Here is a 21527-nt window from a genome sequence, read left to right on the forward strand (position 1 = left end):
AAATTCCGAGCCGCCAGCAAGCTTTGCCGTGGAGGAAAATACGGGGCATGACGGCTAGTTTCTCCATACAAATGCATAGGCAGCGCACCGACTTATCTGTACTGCAAGACAAATTTATTGACAAAAAGCATTATCCTATAACCAATATCATGACCGCTCATGAGACTCGCCATATACTATACCAGCAGACCGACAGAAACCGACAACAAAATATTAAGAATCCAATGCTCCAGGCAAAAAGAAATACTCCAGGCCATCATAAATCATAAACCGTGAGGATATCAAGATTTGCAAGATCGATAAAGAGCTCTAGCCACTTATTCAATCTCCCTACCATCCAGCTCGTCGTCAAGGTCTTCGCCACCCAGTTCTTGTTCAACCTCGTCGACGACGAAATTTTCATAATCTTCCAGACCTTTTTGGATATGGACTTTGAATCGGATAATATCGTTCAACATGCTCTCGACGCCGGTATGGAGCTCTTCCCGTAAGGCGTTTGCTCGCAGTACCAGCTGCTCGTACTCAATGTTGGTGTTCATTTCCCTCTGTTCCATCAACTGTACGCTCTCTGTCAGACTTGCACGCATTTTGGCGAGTTCCTTTTCCATCTTTTCGATTTGAGCATCTGAGGCCAATTTCTGCGTCATTGTAATTTCTTTAGTTTTTTCGAATTCCTCTTCCGCTGCTCGTCGTTTATGTTCGAGAGCTTCAACTTCGTTCCGCTTCTCCTCCATAGCTTCTTTGATATTGTCTAGCAAGTCCCGACGATTCATATCGTCGTCAAGCGCTACTTTTCGGCGTTCGTATATTTCTTTTCTGAGCGCCACAAAACTACTTCGAACAATACCACGAAGATCCAAGTTTATTAGATTAGCTGGGCTGTACCCCGTGAATGCATCAGCAAGTAATCGATCGCCTTCGGGAGAACCTCGATTTTGGGATCTACCAAGCTGGGATGACGAGAAATTATTTTCGTTGACGTTTAGGCGTAGCTCGTAATCATAATCTTTGGCGTTGACAGCCGTTGAAGGAATCAGCAGGTTTTGGTACCCAAGCGAGTTGTATGTTTTGACGACTTCTTCCAACTCCTCGAGCTTCCGATTGGCCTCTGCCTCTTTTTCCATGACTCTTACGTGGGTTTCTTCTAGCCTGACTAGGATGTCCTCGACGCTCTTTTGAAGTCGATCGCGCTCCGTGTTCATACGGTCGATGTCCTGTATTGTAATACCTTGCTTGTCAACACTCGACTGCAGACTGAGCCGTTCCTCTTCAGCCATTTGAAGCTCGGCATCTACTTTCTTAACCTCCTCATCCAGCAGTTTGATCCGATTATCGTATTTATCAATCTTTCCTTGGACGTTTTGATTATAGTCTTCAAATTTCCGTTTGTCCTCCTCAAGAATTTTAAAATGCTTTTCCAGTTTCGCCATGTCCGGCGCACTTTTCTCGAGCTCTTCGATTTGGTCCCGCAAAGCCCTATTCTCTGCCTCAAGTGTCTGCATTTCTTGGACGTATTTTTCGTTTCCACGCTCAAACTCGGCAGCCATAGCTTCGACGTGGGGAATAAGCCTTTTCTCCGCTACCTCATCGTCTTCATCTTCGCCTCCTTGCAGCCAATCATGGTATGCGCCAGACAAGAAGCGGAAAATGATACGATCTCCTGTCACATCGACACCAGCTTCTGCACACGCATAGTCGTACTGATCCAGATAATACCTTTCCAACATCTGTGCCAACTGCATCATCCAATGAAGCATGCCCAGGAATGTTGGCCAATTCTGGCCCCCAACGGCGGCAAGCTGCGATTTTGTGATACTCTTTTCAAAAGGATATCTTAACTGTTTCAAAATCGGCGGCACTTCAGAATCTATGCTCTTCTGGAACTTGTGTCCTGGATCGATTCTCCTATATAACCATTGGAAAATGTAGTTGAAGTCCTTTTGGGTGGGCGATTTTAGCGTATTCTGCGTCAAGGAATGCTTCATTTCAAGCTCAAAGTTATTATGCGTCAAATATTCCAAAATTTCTTGGCTTATCCGCGCTTGGAAGCTTCGATCTCGCAGCGGGCGGGGGTCGCGTGGTACCCCCGCAGGGACTGGAGTTTGGGCGAAAAAGGACTGGTGAGGTGTAGGCCCCATCGAAGGTCGTGATAGCACACTGCTCCTCCGCTGAAGTTGTGGTGGAGGGGGGGGAGGTGGCATGGATATGGGGGCATAGCTCTGCCGACGTGCGCTTGCGCTGTGAAGAATGTTGCTTGACGCAGAGCGTCGCACGGAGGATAGGGCGCCATCGGGCCCAAAATTTCCGCCCGAAGAGGCCCTCCCAAAGACCGGAGGTTGTAATCGGCTAGCAGACTGAGCAACGGACGTCGAGCGCGAATGTTGTGATGTGTAAGGAGGGTTCTGGAGGTTTGCGACGGAGCTGGTTCGTTTCAGGGCGGAAGATGGCTGAGGGATAGAAGAAAGGTTTTGGACATTTCCAAGAGTCTGCACCAAATGCTACATCAGTATTCATTCATCACAATTTGCTTGAATCGTGTTGTATTGTATCGTCAATGAATTGCGACCATACCTCCCGTGGACGTCGTATGCTGAACAAGCCCGTGTCTTGCGCCATGATCGAGCAGCACGAGAAGATCCACCAACCCAATAATCACAATATTCTGTGCAGCCTAATAGTATAGTCTTCCACAGCTCACAAGAGTTCAAAGTATCCCAAATACACGCGGCACGTCCGGAGAAAACCTAGCTGGTGGTCCGTGGTCGCTGGCGATGCTGATTATTTTGGGTTTCGTCGTAAACAATGCACTTATCAATTACATAATCGGTAAAAACTTGGCAGCGGTTTGGCTACTGTAGTACTCCGTACAGAAGCTAGATCACGGGGTTTCCGGCAAAGGTCCAGCCTCGGCATAACGACTTCTTGGCGTCACGGCAAGCCAGATCCAGTTTGATCTTCCTTTTCTGCCATCAAAGAGCACGACACGGCGAGGGCTTCAGGCGACTACGACGACTCTACTGATTCATTTCGAGCGCTTACAGCTGAGGCGTTAGCAAAAGGCATCATTACCAGCTTGGTTGATTCAATTAGAAACTCTCACAATGGCTCGCGAGGAGCTGATCTCCTCCGCAGTATGTGCTCTTCCCGACTATTTCTCCCCATACCAGCGGATACTAACGATGTTCTGTTTAGGTCTCTTGTATGTATTGTGCTGAATAACTTCTTGCTTGTGGGTTGACGAATACTGATCTAGAACTTGACATTTCATAGTTCTCCAAGATCCCTCGGTTTCTTCCGCACCCCTAGAGAAAAAGATCGCTTTTCTTCAGTCAAAGAATTTAACCAAAGAAGAGATTGACTTGGCTTTTTCGAGAGCAGGTGAAGAAAAGCCGCCCTCGAGCGCCGGGACGAATCAGACCAGCGGATATGTCGCTCAACAACCATCCGTCAGTCGACAGGCGGCGCTGAATCAAGGCTACGCATATGGACCAGCTGGTCAATGGCAGCATCTACAGCCTCCGCCTGAGTAAGTGACCTGCCACAAGTGGTATACATTGCTTTTGTTAAAACACCAGTTAACGAATGATTTACTGTAGGCTTCCCAAGCGAGATTGGCGAGACTGGTTCATCATGGCCACGGTCGTTGGTGGTGTTGGCTATGGTTTATATGTGGTAGCAAAGGTAAATTGGGTGTAATTCTTTACTATGGTAGAGACTGACTATTCGATTGTAGAGATACATCACACCATTAATAGCGCCTCCAACTCCACCTCAACTCCAACAGGACAAAGAGAGTATTGATGAACAATTTTCACGCGCATTCGCGCTTTTAGATCAGCTCTCCTCAGATACTTCGACATTGAAAGCCACAGAAAATGCGCGAACCGAGAGACTGGATGCCGCTCTCCGGGAGGTCGAGGATGTAGTTGCGGAACTGAAGAGTTCTTCTCGTCGGCGCGACGACGAAACCAGACGTATTAGCGAGGAGGTCAGAAGCCTAAAAGATGGAATCCCCAAGGCGATTGAAGGCTCAAGGGAAGGAAACGAGAAACGACTCAGAGATCTTAGTGCAGAACTGAAGAGTTTGAAGATATTACTTGGAAACCGACTTGCCGCGGGTACCAGTACAACTGCTGCCGCCCCTCCTGCCCAGAGCGTACCAAACCAGCCGGAAGCAAACAGCGTGCCAGCTACTTCTCAGGCCCAAACAACCAGCGCGGCCTCTACACCCGCGCAATCGACGTCAGCAACTTCCACAGCCCCTAGCGAAGCTTCGAAGAGTCCATTCGCAGCTCTGGGTAAACCCGCGAGCATTCCTGCATGGCAAATGGCTGCGGCAAGCAAGTCTAAGCCCGCCACAACAACGTCATCCACAGAGAATCCTGGAGAAAGCTCCAGTGCTGGTGCAGATGTTCAGCCGTCCAGCGCTCCCTGAAGCTGAAGGGTTCCCATAGGGCAATTTATTTAGCTTTAATTACTAACGGGTGAAATCTTACAAGAGTCGGATATCGATCCCTAGTGGAACTTCATTTGCTTAGTAGCTGAGCCATTTTTTGGCGATTTCGTCTTCTTGTTCCTTGCATTATCTATATCTTAGTCGTTTTGATAATGTACTATTCTAAGAGCGGCGTATCAATGAAATTCTGCTTTGAACCCCTGGATTCTAGAGTAATTTGTCTCTACTATTCTATCTGCACTTGTTTTAAGACTAATCTACTCAAGAGAAATGTAGTCAAGCTATATTTTATAATGAATAAAATAGGAACGTTGTTCAAAAACAAGTTCAGCGTCGATTCGCCCCCTTGGAGATGGCGCGGTTAAATACCTAGTTCCGGTTTCACTCCCCCTCAAATTGTTTTTAATACCATCTCAACCGTCGGGGGGCAAAAAGGCGTCTTCGAATATCAACCCAATACCGGAAAAGCGCCATGAACCGCCTAAGACATTCCAGATTATCCCCGTCTTTCTCTCGATCTCGCTCCCGCTCCCCGCGCGGGTCAAGTAATCGACATTTCAATCGCCGTAGACGAGACACTCCAAAAAGCAGCCATGCCGACTCAGCACGGCCATCTCTACCTTTCAGCGCAATGTCACTATCAAAGCGCGACTTAGCGCACTACGAACCGATGTTCGCGATGTACTTAGATATCCAGAAAGGTATCGATTTGGCGGAACTCAGTGAGCGGGAAACCAAAGGAAGATGGAAGAGTTTCATTGGCAAATGGTAAATGACGATTCTCTCCCTAGATATTTCCATTCCTCTAACAAAGTTATTCTCCTTTTCTCTTCCCGTCTATCTTTCTAGAAATGCATATGTTTCTTTTGTCAGAAAACCACGTACTGACGTACTTGAGGAACCGTGGAGAACTCGCAGAAGGGTGGTACGATCCTAAGACCTTTGAGAAAGCTCGAGACAGCGCCTTCAGCAGAGGCTCAGTTAACGCCCGTAGCGCTGTGGGTCTTTCAGGACGGCAATCCTCATCCTATAATGAATACAGTGGGAGGAATCGCTCAACTACACGAAGGGATACTAGGGGCTCTTTACCATACGATCATGCAAGGGCTACCCAGATATCAGAACAGCTGGGCCCCCCAGACAAAACTTCAGAAGGCTCCGAAGAGGAAGAAGAGGAAGAGGAGGGGTCCTACGGTCCTCAAGTACCTACCGAGAATGCAGCCTTATCAGTATACCGTGATGATGTACGACGCGTTGATAAATCCGGCCCTAAAGTTCCTACCATGCAAGACCTTCAACTTCGTCGAGGTAAGCATTTATATTTAATACCTACTATTCTCCTATCTTATAAAAGCACCCTCCGGTTAACCAAAACGTAATACAGAGGACCAACTCTCTTCCGCCCAAGAAGCCTGTGAAGAAGCCCGCATTTCCCACAAACACTCCCTAAAATCGCACAAATCCGAACTCCGCCGGTTCGAAGACGAAATTGCTCCGCGCGCCGAACCAGGGACCCACGAACGCCGTGTGGAAAAACGCCGCGAGGCAGCATTCGCCAATCGAGAATTTGCGGAATCCCGTCGAGGCGCATCTCCCGGTGAAGCACCAGATGCAGAGCTAATGGGTGGCGCGAGTGACCTGGAGATGTTGAAGCGCGAGCGTGAAAAAGAAATGCGGAAGAAGAATGAAAGAGAGATCAGAAAGGAAGAGATTCTGCGGGCACGAGCAGCAGAACGTGAAGAGAGACTCAAATCCTATCGAAAGAAAGAAGAGGAGACCATGACGTATCTTCGTGCTCTTGCGAAAGAGAAGTTCGGATGATTGTGTTAATATCATTCTAGTGATTTAAGACAAGGAACTTGTGCCCTCAATTATGCCAGGATATCTGTAATTCGAAGCAGTATAGCTACACGTTGTTCACTACACCCAAGGATAGTTTCGTGTCTCTTTACACAGAAGATTACTTATATCAAAACGCTTGGTTTTTTACAGAAATATATATTGTCTGGAAGCTACATATACTACCCTAAATTAATGTCAATGAACATATCGCTTACCACTTAATTCAAAGTTTTAGGGAATAGTGTTTCAAGAAAGCAGCTTGTCGAGGTAGATCCCAAATTTGTTTCATACGATCGTAATAGAGCGTGATTTTCGGGAAGGGAAATTCTACAGCGGAGCTGACGGGGTTCTAGGTGCTGATCGGGAACCGACTTCATTCTCGTTCCAGTATCGAGGCAGTTTATATGCCACATTTTGCATCCATTTGATCCGAAGACCGCATGCCATCCGTGCCAGACTGGGTACTCGCAGTTGTTCTCATTTCCTTTCTTCTCCGCCAATTATTTCGACGACGGCGGCGGCGGTGTTTCCTAAGAGGGATCTCGTTGGTTTTGGCCGCAGGTTCCTGGCTAATAGGAATGCCATGGCGGGAAACTGGGGAGCTCTCCAATCCTCTGTCCACATCTCCAGAGTCTCCACTCATACCAACCATAAGGCCCGCCGGTTCACTCTTTGACAGTTCTCGACGGATAATATTTTTCTTTGCATGGTTTCCTATGGCCCCCAAGACCTCTTCAATAACGCTATGGTGCTGTTCACTTCCTACTGGGAATCGTTCTCCAGAAGATATTGCGATCAGTTTAACACCGTTGCCCGGCATATCATTGAGGGGAGGACATGTGGGCATGTGACCATCGTCAATTTTTCGTTTTGGTTCAGAAGGCTTACTCTCCTCATAGCCGGTGCATATCTCTACACTTTCTCCAGTATCGCTTGCGTAACCACTAGGCGGGTGGTCAGTATAACGTTGGTTAGAAGCGCTGCGATTCGCGTCGACTTGAATATAGTAAGGGTGCAAGGGCCCTGAAACATAATTTTGAAACGCTCGAGGGACGAATTCAGGGGCTTCCGGCTTCAGAATCCTGCTAGGGTGGGCCATTCTTTTCGACGTCTCCATTGCAGACGAAATTATATTCAAGCAGTTACCACAACGTTCACACAATTCATCTTGGTCAATCAGATCCTGCGGCGGTATTTCGGATTCTGCAGCGTAATATGCTATGCCCGAACGTTCGGCGTTAGAAATTTGGGCAGAGTTATTGCCAGCAGGATCCTGCAGTCGCATCGGCAGGGCGCTATTCTCCATTGTCGCCTCTAGAGGATTTATATCGTTAATAATAACTTGAGACTGCTTGTCCTTCGGCCCTTCAGTGGTGAACCCTTGCCAGCTGCACAAGCGGTGGTAGTAGCTCCTGTTCTCCAAAAGCTCGGGATGAGTTCCTCTTTCAACAATTTCACCGTCGTTGACTACCAATATCTGATCAGCATTCATGATGGTGGAAAGTCGATGTCTAGTAAGAACATTAGCATTTATGGTATTGTATTCCATTGGACAGACTTCGAAAAAACGTACGCAATAACAATCGTGGTCCGACCCGCACAGAGCATCTTCAGGCTCCTCTGTACATGGGCTTCTGTCTCGCTATCCACACTGCTGGTAGCCTCGTCCAGGAGCACTATTTTCGGATTCTTAATCATGGCTCGTGCGATGGCGACGCGCTGTAATTCTCCGCCGGATAATTTCATGCCACGTTCTCCAACCACAGTGTCATAACCATGAGGGAAGCTCATGATTTTTTCATGAAGGGCGACAGCTTTACAGGCTTCTACAATCTCCTCGTCAGCAGCACCAAGACTGGCATAGCGAATATTAGCCATGATTGAATCATGGAATAATACAGGATCCTGGGGAACAACGCCCAAAACTTCCCGCAGGCTACTAAGAGCAACCTTTGAAGTGTTTTGCCCGTCAATGTTGATAGCCCCTGCGACAGGATCATAGAATCGGCAAAGCAACTTTAAGATAGTCGATTTCCCTCCTCCGGTTTTTCCAACAATTGCGGTAATTTTTCCAGCAGGGGCCCGGAACGTAACATTCTTCAAGACTTCTCTCTTGCCATCATAGGAGAATCTGACTCCATCAAACTCGATATTACCGTCGTCGAAAACCAGGGGCTTAGCACCGGGGATATCAGAGACAGTAGGCTTCTGCTGCAACAGAACAAGCAGCTCTTCTGCATCAACCATATCTCGGACAATACCTGCAAATCCATTGGCAAGTGACTGGAGGGGATTAGATAGCTGGGCCCAATAGCTGAGCATCATTACGAAGCTTCCAATGGGTTTTGAACCCGTTGCCACTCCATAGGCGGCGATAAAACAAGCCGCCATAAGCCCCGACAAAAGGACAAGTGACTGAATACTATTTTCAATGCCGCTCCAAAGCCTGAAGCCCACCCGTGACTTCAAGTGGTCTTTAACAGATGAACGATATCGAAGTTCCTCATATGGCACGCGATTGAAATATGCAACGGTCTTCCAGTTAGCGGTTGACTCACAAAGAATCGAAAATTCCTTCATTCGCTTATCGATCCAGTCCCTTTGTTTATTCTTCTGTCGGTCGATTATTTTGCCAGATGTCCATAAAAACATCACAGTAACCGTTGCCGTTATCAATGCCATATAGGCATCAAAAAGATAGTAAAGAATACTGACAGCCAATGCCAGATCGACTATGGTCGGAATGAGGATGAAGCAAATGTGGTTGACTGCATCTTTAACCTGCTGGGCACGCACAATGGTTTCCCATACCGCGCCAGATACTTTGCTGTCATGAAAGTCGCATGACAGGGACATAATATGATTGAAAGCTGTCGTGCTAACTTTTTGGTACGAAAGATCCTCGAGTGGCATCCACATAAAGGACCTCAGGGCTGATAAGCCACCGCTAGAATGGAGTAAACGTAGGCCAATGAAGACCGTTATTTCTTTCCAAGGGATCGACCCTACTGCACTGTCAATAACACACCCCGAAAACCTGTATAGTAAGCTTGAATATCCAAAATTTCTTACCATCGGACTTTGTTAGAAGATTCGTTATCAATCCAAGTTGTAACGGAATGATTACGTTCATGATACGCTCGACCACTAAGCATCCTCCAATGCCTAGATAGAGAAGCTGGTAGGCAGGCTTCCCCGAGGGCCAGAAGAACGGCAAAAAGGACTATGACATAAATTAGGGCCTGTTCACCTTCATGAGAAAACACACATACCCTAAGAAACTCCACAATATGCCAAAAAGTCCTTTCATCTTCTTCATTCGTTAGACTGTCCTCAGTGCTGTCTCCGTTCTGGCTTTTAGATTTAGCTGATATATTGACATCGAGCTGGGCTGATTCATCAGCCCGTGAATAGCAAGAGCCGTACGATGGACGAGTAGATTGTGAATCTTGTTGTGTAACCTCCTGGGCTGATAATAAGGGCGTAGCTTCTTCATCTGGCTGTTTTTCTTCTGTCGGCACAAAATGAGAGCGCAGAGCTGCTAGGACAAGCGTCACAAGCAAAGCGAACCGACAAGCTACCAGTAAGACTTCTGTGTCTATGCGTGGAAGATGTATTTTTAGGGACACCTGGAGAAGTAAGCCTTCACCTGCCAAATAGGCTATCCAGGTCCCGTAAAACGGATACGTTGCTGGCCCTGCTAAATCAAGGAACCATAGAAAGTTTATGAACCAGAGCAGGCTCGACGCCCAGGAGTAGAACTGCATGAGTACAATTATCAGCTGCCTCCACATTGTAGGTATTGCCTCAGCATCACTCACAAGTCTACCTGGCACTGTTGGGGGCCTAATTTCCGGGATAAAGGTAAAGGTTGAAATTATAGCATCGGCTACCTGCAGCGCACATACTGATTATCAGCACATCATGATCCCGTAAAAAAGAGCATGATTCTGGCAGAGTCTCACATAGCTAAAGAATATAGTCACCACACAAATCCCGACTGTAAACCTCCAACGCCGTTTTGACCGGCTGGGATTCAGCCTTTCCTTGGGAGCTATTATAGATCGAATGCCAGTGGCAATGAAGAAAAAACATGCGGAGACAAGGGGTAACACCGAATAGAGCACTTTCACGAGAGCCAACTCGAAGCCCGAGGGAATTCCGGCCATATCTAATCACGTATTTATCAAGAACAATCAAGAATGCAAAGGGCAACACCCATAAATTAAGATGCAAAAAGATGTAAAAAGGTCTCAACCACCGTCAAGAAGAGCTCTACAGAATGCTAAAAAGCCAGGCGATGACTGGAGGAGTGAAGGCCTCATGGACTCCTCAGTTGGGGCGGGAGAATCCGTGGTGATGGGCGGGTGAAGATGGAATAAAGCGAAAGGCGGACGGTGAGGATGTCAGCGGCAGACGCAGAAGAGGAAGGCACGACGTGCAGACGAGCCTCATCCGCTTATTGGCTTATTATGGAAAGCGCAAAAAGCGGAGGGCAAGAGCGAGGCAAACGAGGGGGAAAGCGTACAGAAGCAGAAGGCACAGGCTATATCGCAGCGGTCTTACTCTAACAGGAAAGTCCGCCAGAGCAGGCCAGGGCGGCGCTTCGCACGACAAGGTTGCGGCCAGCAGGCACCTCACGGGAGCATCGTGGGATGGACTGGTGAAAGGCGAAAAGGATATCCGACAGCCAGCTTCTGCTCCCCCAGAGTTCGTGTCTATATTGGAGCGGAGTGATCAAACGAACAAAGGCAGCTCTCTTCTCCTTGGAGAACCACGCATTCCCACCTCTATTCCGTCCCTGCGGATGGGAGATCCCTCACGGAATGTCACCCTGCTTGAGCCCTTTTGAGATACGTTGAGTCCCCAAACAAGTTGCGGAGGCGAAGATGCAACAGGGTATAGCTAGCGCAGCATTAAATATTAAATATTATATTACCAGGCTGAGAATCAAAGCCTCTAAAGCTGATTCTCACAGGACGAAAAGAATCACTGGATACCGAACGAGCGAGTGGCAACAGTGCTCAAGAACAGAAACTTGATCCACACAAACATTGCTGGAATCTCGAAAGCTGAGAGAGAAAAAAAAATTGTGTCAAACCCCTAGAAAAACGTCAAGCAGGCCCAGCAAATCCAATAATAACGAAGAGTTCTGGCTCCTTGCTTGGTGACCAGTTACGCTTCTAGCCGCGACACCCCATCGATTCAACAGAAATATGCTTAAAGATGGTAACTAAGTGGAGCGGGACATCCTAGATCCCTGCACGCCCCTGCGAACCCCGTCCATTGGCAGTCGTTGCCAGGACCCCGGATTGTCCACTACTGGGAGCTGTGGAAGTTTAAACCCGAGCAGCAGTTGATATGATGGATGGATTCCAATCACGAGGGACGCTGGTGAACAACAGAGGACGAGCGAGCCACGGAGCAGGGAGGGCTTGGCAAAATAAAGACACGAGGAGTTTAACACAACCCTATCATGAGGAGTTAAACTTTCGCACTCGAAGTAGTAGTGAACTTGCTAGACAACAGTCTGCCATAGTTACGCTTACATGTTCTTCAAGGGGAAACAACGAAGCAATCGGCTGAGCCGTCCGAGCGCACTGCTGCATTCTTGGAAAACTCAACCCAGGAGCCGAGGACCGTTGCTGGTTAAGGAAGCAAAGTCCGAAATTCAGAAGGATGGCCACATAGCCAACAATTGCCAACAGTTTGGGAGACATGTGGCGCAACAATGTTGATGAAAAGTGCAAGCGGCACAATTGTGGTTGCAGCAACTCCTACGAGGGGGCTTACAAACATTCCATCTGGCAAGTTTTGATTGCTATCTTGATTCCGGAATCGCATGCTCAGAGGCTTTTGCCTTTTCTACGTCGATGAGCGAAGGCAAAATGATTCTCTTTTCTTTTAATCAAACGCCAAATCATGGGATGCTCGCGTGAAATCGTCCAGTATAGCGATCGCCATACTCGATGGCAGCCAGAAAACGAAGGAGCGAATTCATGCAGTCGAAACTGCACCTGCTGGTATCTTGGCGGGCCAGAATACTGGGACGTTAAAGAAACTTCCTATTACATGTTAAGGCCATGGACTCGGGCCCGAATTGATGCCCATGTACGGAGTAGTGTGGTCATCGTCAAAGTGTCCGTGCGAGCAAGATGCCACAGGATTATACCTGGAAACGGCATCCATGGGTCGCTGATCCTGCGGACATATTGGTCTCACGGAGCCAGTATCCTTCTAAGGGTGGCTTACCTCTCTACCCCTTCCATCCCTTTCCCTAGCGAAAGATTCCCAGTAGGAATATTCTGAATCACAAATCGATGCCAAATGGCTTAGTAAAGCTGGTAGCGGTATTGACTTTTGGTCTCGGTCTCGAAGTGTCTCAACTTGGGTGTGTAACTATTTGAGGGGTGTTACACAGGAAGTACCCAGCAATCCAGCTACGCAACGAATACAAACTCAGAAGCTAGGGATACGGTCTTCTGGATTGATCTCCATCCAATATAACATACTTCCAGGGTCTACGCTATGGATCATCATCATCCACAGGGTCAAGGTCTCTGGAATCTACTGCCTGCCGTACGCATTGTTGCTCATACCAACCCAAGTTCAGATCCCCGTCAGAGGCGACAAGGTATATTTGAAACCGGCGCCGTCTTCTCAATGCTCACTGGCGGAACCATGTGTAGGGACAATAGCCGCTGAAAGAAAATTTGAACATCAGAGAGCGATTTCCCGCTCAGCTATGTGGAGAGGGTAAGACAGTTTGGATGCATCTTGTGCTTTGATGGCCTATCTGCAATTGCACAGGTTTCAACTACAATGTCACATTGCGGATCAGCAGCCCACATCATCATCCAATGTCAATTGATGGAACACTTCAAAAGGAAACACTTGCATGTACTACGTAGTCAGGACTAGAAAGGTGATGAAGATAAGAACATGACGCAAGACATGCTTTACAAACTTCGGTGGCTTCATGATATATTGATGTATATTGACCGTTCCGTCTATTCGAAAGGCCAGTTCTAATAGAGTCCAGGCCAAACAGAGCAGAGCTGTGCCGCTAAGTACGCAAAGACATGAGAAGTTGTCCATGCTGCCCGCAGTTAGCATCAAGGAATGCAATTCACTGCTTTCTCTCCTCCTTTTGCCTCCTGCAACCCTGTTGTTAACAACGTAGTTAACTTGAATACCTACGGAGTAACCAAGAGAGGGTTTAACATACCGTGTGAGTAACTAACTAGCTAAGGAGGCTTGTGTTCTGTATACTCCGTACAGTAATGCCAAAGCCAAATCATGGCATGCTTAAATAAATGCGTATTATTTAACTTGAAAGATGACAGCCCGGTCTCAACATGAACAGGCAGCAATTATAACTCCTTACAGAGTAGTATACCAGTATGCAGTGAGGGGAATAATTCTTTGATTGAGCGGAGGAGAAGCGCAGAGCCAGCCCCTCCAATTTTTGAGTTTGTCGGTTGAGCTGCCCCTACGAAGGCTGTTCCCGCCCTCTCACTGGCACGATCATAGCATTTATGGGGCCCAACTACTTGGTGTAGAGCTATAAAGCTGAAAGATTAGGTTTCTTTCTCCTAAGTGGTAGCTAGCTAAAGACATCCATTATTTATCAATCTCGCCATTGGCACGATGTCTCCAATATTACTGGCCCTGTTCCTTGGCCAGTGCGAAACTCGACCTGCAACCTCCTCGACGCTCTTCCTCCGCTGCGCACCTCCAAGCGTGCGACCAAAGCGAAACCAGCGTGATTGAGTATGAGTTTGGTGGAGTTTGAGCGAAGTGCGGGCTCTTCCCTACACTGCCACGTTCGTCGTTTCTTTTTCGAATCCCTCTGATAGTCGCAAATGGCTGACATTTATTCGTATACAAAGGTTACGGTCAAAACAGCGGGTTAATGGGTTGGAAGCGCAGCTCATGGATTCAGACCGCTCCGTCGAGACTATACCCCTCATACCCAAGGCCGTTATCTAGGACTTCGAAACAATCCGAACCGAATGGGGAGATAGAAGATGTCGAGAGAGAGTATAACCCGCACGGCTCACACTGGACACAATTGCATGATATACATTCTATCTTCTACTTCATCAGCCGCATGCGCGCCTCCTCGAACCATGTCCTCTAACTAACTTGCTTCGCCGATAATACGTTCCCCACTTTAGCTAGCAGGATGTTAAGGAATCTGCTGCCCTTTCAGAGAAATAGCGATCATTTGGAGGAAGCCTCTGTTCCTGTATACTTTATTGCTTGTGACTACCTCGCAGGCACACAGGACGACCATCTGGAATTGTTCTGGCAACCATACCACTGTGCGGTACGGATTGTCGATGAGGCCAACTCCGGGGATTACGACAATCATCGTCGCAAACTTCCTCAACTTTTCTGAACTCGCCTGCCTTGCTTTCGCCTTGTGGATGCGGTATGGGCTGGAAACTGCACCCCAAGACAATCAACTACGATGAGGCCAAAAGCCCATGTGGACAGTAATGATGCGACCATCGTTGTGTGATGACGCCATAACAGCTCTCAAACAGGTCTAAAACTCTTCGGAGTTCAGGGGTGGAAACTCTATCTATAGCGACCTGACAATGTCGAAAATTTTCCAAAATTTTCCTTGATGGCGCCTCCTTCCAAACCATGGACCACAGAGCTAGGACTTTGGCCTTCGCCGCGAAGATAGCCGACATCTAGGCTCTTACCTCGAGCTCCCAACGCCAGACGGAGTTGTGCAAGCGGTTGTGGTGACCTACATATCATCGAAATGACGGCGTGTATGAGCTTCAGACGAGCCTCCCACGTCCCACGTATTCTGCCATCTACCGGTTGACAATCTCGACGGCCTTCCTAGACCCAAATTTCGCTTCTTATGGCGGCAATGTGACGCGGCTTGCATACTCCCTGTTGAATACGAAGTTAGGCTTGGCTGTTTATACAGTTTACACCGCCTTCTGGGATAAGTGTGTCGACACGGTGGGTGCCAACAGTGAAGGTCTGCATAGAGACCGTCAATCCTTTGAAGCCCCGCGCCGGATTCCCCGGATTTTAAGATGCAATCTCCCAAAAGCTAGTTAGTTGAAGTACGTTACGGAATGAAGACCGAGCGAAAAATATCCAGGGAATAATTCCTGACAGACAAACCGCCTCTTGATGGAGAGGTATTCGCTCTGATGTGGCTGCAACATCAGCTCATGTTCTCGAACTCGTCTACCACAATCTTCCGATGGACCTTTTTAACCTGCTGCTCACCGGCCGCATTGACGATTCCGATCTCGTCGTTCGGCTCTTCAACTGGACACCAGTCTCCGCAAAGCACGTAGTCTCGTGCGTTGACTACATAACCGTCGCTGCGCATATTGTACGGGACGCTGGCACACCTAACCGTAGCGGCAGGCATGAAGCCTTCGCAGGAAAATGCAAAGCAATGGTTTCATCCTAGCATGTCCAATCGCACCTGCAGCGGTTTTTGCCCACACCGTGATCAACAGCGAATGGACCATCCTCAAGAAGTCAGGTGGCAACATGGCGGTATTTGCAACCTCGTCGAACTTTCTTGGTGATCGTCTCTATACTGGATTGGCGGTATCGACTCCGTGTTTTCCGAGAAGTTTGAACCATATACTAACAAGGGCGCCACTGGTAAGGAGTAACAACAGAAATGACCAACAAGTAGTTATAATCACCATTCTGCACACCAAACCGTCTTCAATGTTCCAGAACATATTGACTAATATCGTTGGTTTGGATGCTTCTATCCATTCGTTATTAACTACAAGCGCTGTACACCAGAGAGAATAGCATAGGGTCTTCCTTGATGGCCACCACATACGTGTGTTACATTGCTACCGAGCTGACTTTATCAAACGTGAGTGAACTAAGTTCATGAGTAGCTTATATCGGGTACTCGACCATGCGTTTTGCCCATTTTCGATTAATGTGACCTAGGGTTCGGAGTGAACCTCGCTTTCAACCTCATCGACTTCCAAGGCCTACAGCCTCTCTGCTGATAACCCTAGGCAACCTCTGGGCTGAAGTTTACTTTCTCTCTCTCGAAAGCGACCCATAGGTATGTTCCCTTTGCACAATCCTACTCCATGGTAATCACGGCCCTAAACCGAACCGTCCCTTTCAACATTGCCTCTAAGGGAGAAGTCAGCAGGGGCACCGGGACCAATTAGTTCTTATGTGAATTCTTACCAAATGCATCATTTGCCCTTGCTAGAGGGAATGTTTCGACCATGCAGTTGATGTTTTGTAACTCTGTGAATGCAATTGCTTCCTCTGAATCAGTAGCATGCCCTGAAGGCCAGGCGTGGATGGAAAGACCGGAAACGACCTATTTCAGGTGGCAAAGCATCAGAAACATTTTTTTGCTCGAGACCTCCCGTACGGACTACTCACCATGAGACTACTATTAATGGTTACTTCGCCAGGTCCTATTCATGCAGCAATGGTTATTACCCTGGGTCTAGACATTGGCTCTCCCCCCTCCGGGTCCGTGAAGCCTTACTTCCTAGCTTCTCGTGTCACCATCACAGAACAAATTGGAGGACTCACCGCTTAGCATTAGTAGCTTCCCTCGCGCCTCTAGCCCATTTAATAGTGGGTTCACAACATCTGCGTTTGGCGCTGTTAAGACAATCATTGAGGCTTTCCCAAGCCTCCGCAACGCTTTGCTAACATCTTCTTTGCTCGTGTCGATGTACTCATGTGCACCCAACGCTCGGGCGAACTTCTCCTTCTTGCTGTCCCGTGATATCGCGACTACACGGTATCCAAATCTGTTCGCACACTGGATTGCGAGGTGGCCAAGCCCGCCCAAGCCCTGGATGGCAACAGTTTCACCGGGAGGAACATTCATATGACGCATTGAGTTGAAGACCGTCACCCCAGCGCATAGAATGGGGGCATACTTGGCTGCGTCGATATGATCAGGCACACGAACGGCAGCTTCAGCGCGGAGGGTACAATATTCGGCATCTTCACAGTATTGGTACTGTCAGTATTGATGGCCTTTTCCTACCAATACGCCACATTTGAAAAGGAAGCATGAGAGCCACGCACATCCACCGCTTCTAGTTTCGCCATTGATCAGCTTGTTGGAGCACATTTGGAACAGGCCTTTCTTGCACGACTTGCAGGTTCCTGTCCAGAGACGTAACAATCAGTGTTTGGCTCCCCCTTTAGATTTCGGAAAAGGGAAAGAGGGTTCTAGGAGCATACCATCATGCGCTCCATGCCACCCACCCCCAATTCGATCACCCAGTCCCCACCCAGACACTCCATCTCCGACAGCAGCAACTCGTCCAATGATCTCATGGCCTGGGACGATTGGACTAAAGGGAGGCATGAGTCAGCCATGTCATATTTAAACCCAAGCAAAAATATGACCTACAATCCGCCTCCCAGCATATTCTTTTGCGCATAAGTATCCGAGAAGCAGACACCGCAGGCCTCAACCTTGACCAAGACTTCACCGGGACCAGGAAGAGCCAGGGATACCTCTTCAATAACTAGAGGCTTGCCTGCTCCTTTGAAGACTGCTTGTTTGAATGTTTGCGGAAGGGCCATCGTTTTGCTATTGTATACCATGTTGTCAAAAAATGGAAATTGGACAGGAATCGCAAATGCAGCGGAGGCTTTTATACACTAATTGGTATCGACTAGCAAGCGAATTCTTCTCGTCCTTGGCCTTTCTTTATATACAATGCATTTACTCATTTCTGTCTAGGTAGTTCTGTTCGCGGTAAGGAGTTTACGGGGTTATGCCGGAGGGATGGCCAGTGCATGAGCTGTTGACCTGGGCGGTTAAATAGATCTTCGGACTCAGCTCCCAGTTGTTGTTGGCGAAGGTATCCTTGGCATACGTCGTGGGGGTGTGAGATTGTTAAACCCGCGAGCAAATGGTCGTTCTCTGCCCTTCACCCAGCCAGCCGCTCATGATGCGGCTTGGAGCCGTCGCTTAAAACGGACTAGCGCCAACAACTCAGCTGGAGCTCGCTGCCGGACTTAAACGTCAGCACTCCGGCGATAATGCAGTCGTGCAGATGGTAACAAACAGACGGGTCACAACGGAGATAATCTTTTTTTTTTTTTTTTTTTTTTTTTCGTTGGGGGGGGGGGGATCTTTGTTGTGCACCAAGGACGGTCCAGTCGTTGAAGTCGTGGAGGCGATGAATTGTATCAATTGCAGTTTAGTCATTTTCTAATTAGTACTCCGTACTCCGTATCATATCCAAGCTTCGCCCTCCCATGTGCGTCTTGTTTTGAAGAAAAGAAAAAAAAAAAAAAATACTTAGTAACTCCATGGCAATATGATGTGAGATATTCGACTTCATTTTCTGAGACCCAGATCGAGACTGGTCACTAGACGGAGTCGAGCTTTGCTCTCATCATCCATAGAGTCGGTGGTGGGAGGATCACGATCACTTGCGTTTCCAATCCCGAAAAATGGTTTAACTGCGACCTCCACTACTTCTTCAAATAATGTTCCTACAACTTGGTCTCTGAGCTCTGTTCCAGTCTGCCGAAAATCGGGAAAAGCGTTCAGTTCCAGCAACCAGACGTCACCATGCTCGTCAACTAAAAAGTCGACGCCAAATAATTCAAATGCATTGGGAAGCGTTTGAAAATGCACCATCATCCCCCTGGCTGCAGCTTCAAAAACTTCACCGGTAACAGCACAGATTTGCTCGTAAACACGCGCTTTCCAGTTCGAAGCAATCGAGGGAACACTATCGTCGAGAGCCCAAAAACGGCGGACACTATCAACATTAGCACTTCCGGTTTCGTCCGCCTGAAGACAGGTATTGGTTAGATGACGAGTGAGTTCTTCCACTCCTCCTTTCTCCCACGGCGCAGCATAAGGTTTCTCAGCGAAGAGAGCCAGCATTTCTCTATGGACATAGACCTTTAGGGAGCCTACCGCCAGTGCATACACGCGAATGTGGAATTTCCGGTTGTCCGATGAAGGTAGGAGAAGTGGAGGGTGAATGTAAGGTTGGGCGATGAAATGGCGTAGCTGGGATGTAACAACTCCATTGTCGAGGCGATCGCTGTTATCATTTGAAGAATTAGCCGCACCGTCACTATCCTTTTGCTCTTCGCCTTCGTCTTCAGCTTCTTCTTCATCCTCCTCCTCCTCCCATTCTTCAAATATGGCCTGCAATGAAGATTCGCTATTGAAGAGACGAATGCCTTGGCCCCGATCGCTCATCCCTGGTTTCAAAATCCACCACTCTTTTTCTGATTCTTCTCTCTCTACATTTTTTTCAAAGCTATCCCGCAACTCGTACGCTTCGAGCAATGCCTCGTCCAAAAACTCCGCAAAATCCAGCTCGAATTCTACCGCAGGCTTGAAGTGTTTCCGGAGAATGCTATTAGGATGTTTGATGATCCAATTCGCAACTGTGTTTGACAGATAATGTTTGCGAATGAGTGCTTTTCGAATCACATACGAATTCACTAGGGACGTCGATGGATGTGCAAGCACGTGGTCGAAATCGGACTTCTCATAGACTCGATATTGTAGGACTGGTGAGGAGGGGTTAGGGGGTTTGCATGGCGAGGATGTCAATTGATAAGGTACTCCCTTGAAACCTTTCTGGAGAGCTTCAAGGACAAGGGGTTGAACATATTCGTCATCGCATTCCACTACGGCGTAAATTTTAGGCACACTTCTTTCCCTATAGATAACAACTAGCCAGTTAGAAGGTATGTATTACAAGGCCCTTCTTAACATGGGAGCGAAGGGGAATGTTTAAAACAGGGTGTAATAGGCTATGCATGTCTATGATATCTCGGAGAATGGAAGAATCTATGTTCTATATCTCGTCGAACGCTATCATCTGCACCCAGGATCCAGTACTCACAACTTTATCTCCCCAGTATAACCCTGTGAATGCATGAAATTGGCTTTGAGGGGTGTGACACTGTTGGAAAAAGTGGTCAGCACTCAATACAATTGATAAAAGGGCATGACACTCCTGAGTGTTCCCTTACCTAGTATATCCCATCTTAACGGCCCAGCCATCATTTCCTGGTTCGCTCTCTTCAATACTTTTGTAGACGTCTGTGAACTTGGGTGCCCATTTGAAGTGTCGATGATGATACTTTGGACCAGAAGGTTTCTCGCCAGTTTTCAGCGTCATCTCGCCCTCTCGTAATTGTTGTTCCTGCAAATCCGGGCCCTCGCCGCTTGACTCTGCGTCAATCTCTTCAAAGCAGCTCCCTGATTTCCAACGATTTTCCAAGATAGGTGTGTACAATATCTTAGCGTGCTCCACCCCGGGTTCAAGGGGAACGTTGATGCTATATAATTCCACTCCCTCTCCCCAATTCTTGTACAGATGCTCGATTAGACGAATAGAAAGCCTCGATGCCTCGGCAATAATCACAGGGTCATGGTTCCTAGAGCTAAAAGCGTAAGAAAGGGCAATAGCCTTGACTCCGCACACAGCTGCCTCGAGCCCGCCGCCAATTGTCCCACTCGACAACGAAAACACAGACGTAGTATTTCTTCCATAGTTTGGACCAGAAATAACAAGATCTATGGGCCCCCGGCCTTGGTTGTAATGGAATAAACCAATTTGGACGCAGCTCGCGGGCGTTGAATCAATGAGCATCCATTCATCTCCAACTCCACCGGTTTCGCCGTCGAATTCGCGCGGAAGGTGGTGGATTGTCCCATCATCCTGGTGTAGCGTGCCTGGACGGAAATACATAGGTTTTACGGTTGCGCCGACGAGGTGCGCTTTGCCTATCCATGATCTTTGCCTGTGCGGGAGAACGACGGAGACGGTGTGGCCGGCGGACTGGAGACTGTTGACTAGCGAATGGACGTATGGGGACGACTGGTTTGATGGAGGACCATCATCATTCACAACCTATAATTCAGGAGTTAAATAGTCAGCTTCAAAATTGATTTCAGGGTTCAACGGAGTTACGCAAACTGCCCCTCTTTGGACATGAGCTGACTGACAAGGATGTGCATTTTGTATTTTAGAATCTCCTGTGTGCTCGATTTACCTAGCGTTTGAGACTAGTAGCTTATTTCTCTTTTTCCCTTTTTTTAAAAAAGTTCTTTTTCTTTTTGAAGAGATGCTAATAAATTTGCAGGGGTATGCTCATTGTATGTAGGTTGTCAACTTGGTGTTGGAATCGCATATTTATGAAGAAATGTTGTACCACAGTTTGCCCCCGCTGAGAGAGTTTG

At 47.8% G+C, this 21527-nt stretch overlaps 9 protein-coding genes across 9 annotated transcripts; 4 read left to right on the forward strand and 5 right to left on the reverse strand.

The window, feature by feature from the left end:
• Positions 1-45: 45 nt before the first annotated feature.
• Positions 46-2730, reverse strand: CIMG_03564 (HEC/Ndc80p family protein). The gene is made up of 2 exons (XM_001244122.2): positions 2572-2730; positions 46-2486 (listed from the first exon to the last, which is right to left on the reverse strand). Exons 1-2 carry the CDS (start codon positions 2614-2616, stop codon positions 318-320), a joined length of 2214 nt encoding a protein of 737 aa, XP_001244123.1. The 5' UTR covers positions 2617-2730; the 3' UTR covers positions 46-317.
• A 371-nt stretch (positions 2731-3101) lies between these two features.
• Positions 3102-4661, forward strand: CIMG_03565 (peroxin 14; the record flags this gene model as incomplete). Its single annotated transcript, XM_001244123.2, has 5 exons — positions 3102-3131; positions 3193-3199; positions 3271-3526; positions 3597-3681; positions 3734-4661. The coding sequence occupies 5 exons, from the start codon at positions 3102-3104 to the stop codon at positions 4433-4435; spliced, it is 1080 nt and encodes a 359-aa protein (XP_001244124.2). The 3' UTR covers positions 4436-4661.
• A 221-nt stretch (positions 4662-4882) lies between these two features.
• Positions 4883-6520, forward strand: CIMG_03566 (uncharacterized protein). Its single transcript, XM_001244124.2, has 3 exons — positions 4883-5224; positions 5355-5764; positions 5841-6520. Exons 1-3 carry the CDS (start codon positions 4929-4931, stop codon positions 6275-6277), a joined length of 1143 nt encoding a protein of 380 aa, XP_001244125.1. The 5' UTR covers positions 4883-4928; the 3' UTR covers positions 6278-6520.
• Positions 6435-10467, reverse strand: CIMG_03567 (vacuolar ABC heavy metal transporter; the record flags this gene model as incomplete). Its single annotated transcript, XM_001244125.2, has 6 exons — positions 6435-7809; positions 7872-9303; positions 9371-9521; positions 9571-10059; positions 10120-10191; positions 10264-10467. 6 exons carry the CDS (start codon positions 10465-10467, stop codon positions 6699-6701), a joined length of 3459 nt encoding a protein of 1152 aa, XP_001244126.2. The 3' UTR covers positions 6435-6698.
• Positions 10468-10701: 234 nt separating this feature from the next.
• On the forward strand, positions 10702-11150 carry CIMG_03568 (uncharacterized protein; the record flags this gene model as incomplete). Its single annotated transcript, XM_001244126.1, has 2 exons — positions 10702-10822; positions 10873-11150. 2 exons carry the CDS (start codon positions 10702-10704, stop codon positions 11148-11150), a joined length of 399 nt encoding a protein of 132 aa, XP_001244127.1.
• Positions 11151-11371: 221 nt separating this feature from the next.
• CIMG_03569 (uncharacterized protein) lies at positions 11372-12245 on the reverse strand. Its single transcript, XM_001244127.2, has 2 exons — positions 11848-12245; positions 11372-11769 (listed from the first exon to the last, which is right to left on the reverse strand). Exons 1-2 carry the CDS (start codon positions 12016-12018, stop codon positions 11638-11640), a joined length of 303 nt encoding a protein of 100 aa, XP_001244128.2. The 5' UTR covers positions 12019-12245; the 3' UTR covers positions 11372-11637.
• A 2770-nt stretch (positions 12246-15015) lies between these two features.
• Positions 15016-16120, forward strand: CIMG_13721 (uncharacterized protein). Its single transcript, XM_004446312.1, has one exon. It carries the CDS (start codon positions 15728-15730, stop codon positions 16109-16111), a length of 384 nt encoding a protein of 127 aa, XP_004446369.1. The 5' UTR covers positions 15016-15727; the 3' UTR covers positions 16112-16120.
• A 6-nt stretch (positions 16121-16126) lies between these two features.
• On the reverse strand, positions 16127-17884 carry CIMG_03573 (alcohol dehydrogenase; the record flags this gene model as incomplete). The annotated part of the gene is made up of 7 exons (XM_001244131.2): positions 16127-16453; positions 16511-16649; positions 16715-16749; positions 16871-17293; positions 17378-17458; positions 17537-17649; positions 17709-17884. 7 exons carry the CDS (start codon positions 17882-17884, stop codon positions 16401-16403), a joined length of 1020 nt encoding a protein of 339 aa, XP_001244132.2. The 3' UTR covers positions 16127-16400.
• A 598-nt stretch (positions 17885-18482) lies between these two features.
• CIMG_03574 (5'/3'-nucleotidase SurE) lies at positions 18483-21464 on the reverse strand. Its single transcript, XM_001244132.2, has 4 exons — positions 21294-21464; positions 20315-21198; positions 20185-20244; positions 18483-19998 (listed from the first exon to the last, which is right to left on the reverse strand). Exons 1-4 carry the CDS (start codon positions 21303-21305, stop codon positions 18648-18650), a joined length of 2307 nt encoding a protein of 768 aa, XP_001244133.1. The 5' UTR covers positions 21306-21464; the 3' UTR covers positions 18483-18647.
• Positions 21465-21527: the final 63 nt, after the last annotated feature.

Source organism: Coccidioides immitis, assembly GCF_000149335.2.
Source record: "Coccidioides immitis RS genomic scaffold supercont3.6, whole genome shotgun sequence".
Taxonomy (NCBI): domain Eukaryota; kingdom Fungi; phylum Ascomycota; class Eurotiomycetes; order Onygenales; family Onygenaceae; genus Coccidioides; species Coccidioides immitis.

Coding starts and splice junctions, on each gene's coding strand:
- CIMG_03564 (XM_001244122.2), bottom strand. CDS start 2,616: ATGGCGCAAGACACGGGCTTGTTCAGCATACGACGTCCACGGGAG. Junction 2,487..2,571: donor GCATACGACGTCCACGGGAG/GTATGGTCGCAA, acceptor CATTTGGTGCAG/ACTCTTGGAAATGTCCAAAA.
- CIMG_03566 (XM_001244124.2), top strand. CDS start 4,929: ATGAACCGCCTAAGACATTCCAGATTATCCCCGTCTTTCTCTCGATCT. Junction 5,225..5,354: donor AAGAGTTTCATTGGCAAATG/GTAAATGACGAT, acceptor GACGTACTTGAG/GAACCGTGGAGAACTCGCAG. Junction 5,765..5,840: donor AGACCTTCAACTTCGTCGAG/GTAAGCATTTAT, acceptor AACGTAATACAG/AGGACCAACTCTCTTCCGCC.
- CIMG_03569 (XM_001244127.2), bottom strand. CDS start 12,018: ATGTCTCCCAAACTGTTGGCAATTGTTGGCTATGTGGCCATCCTTCTG. Junction 11,770..11,847: donor TGTTTCCCCTTGAAGAACAT/GTAAGCGTAACT, acceptor TCCTCATGATAG/GGTTGTGTTAAACTCCTCGT.
- CIMG_13721 (XM_004446312.1), top strand. CDS start 15,728: ATGCAAAGCAATGGTTTCATCCTAGCATGTCCAATCGCACCTGCAGCG.
- CIMG_03574 (XM_001244132.2), bottom strand. Junction 20,245..20,314: donor GTTAAGATGGGATATACTAG/GTAAGGGAACAC, acceptor TTTTTCCAACAG/TGTCACACCCCTCAAAGCCA. Junction 19,999..20,184: donor TATACTGGGGAGATAAAGTT/GTGAGTACTGGA, acceptor TGTTATCTATAG/GGAAAGAAGTGTGCCTAAAA.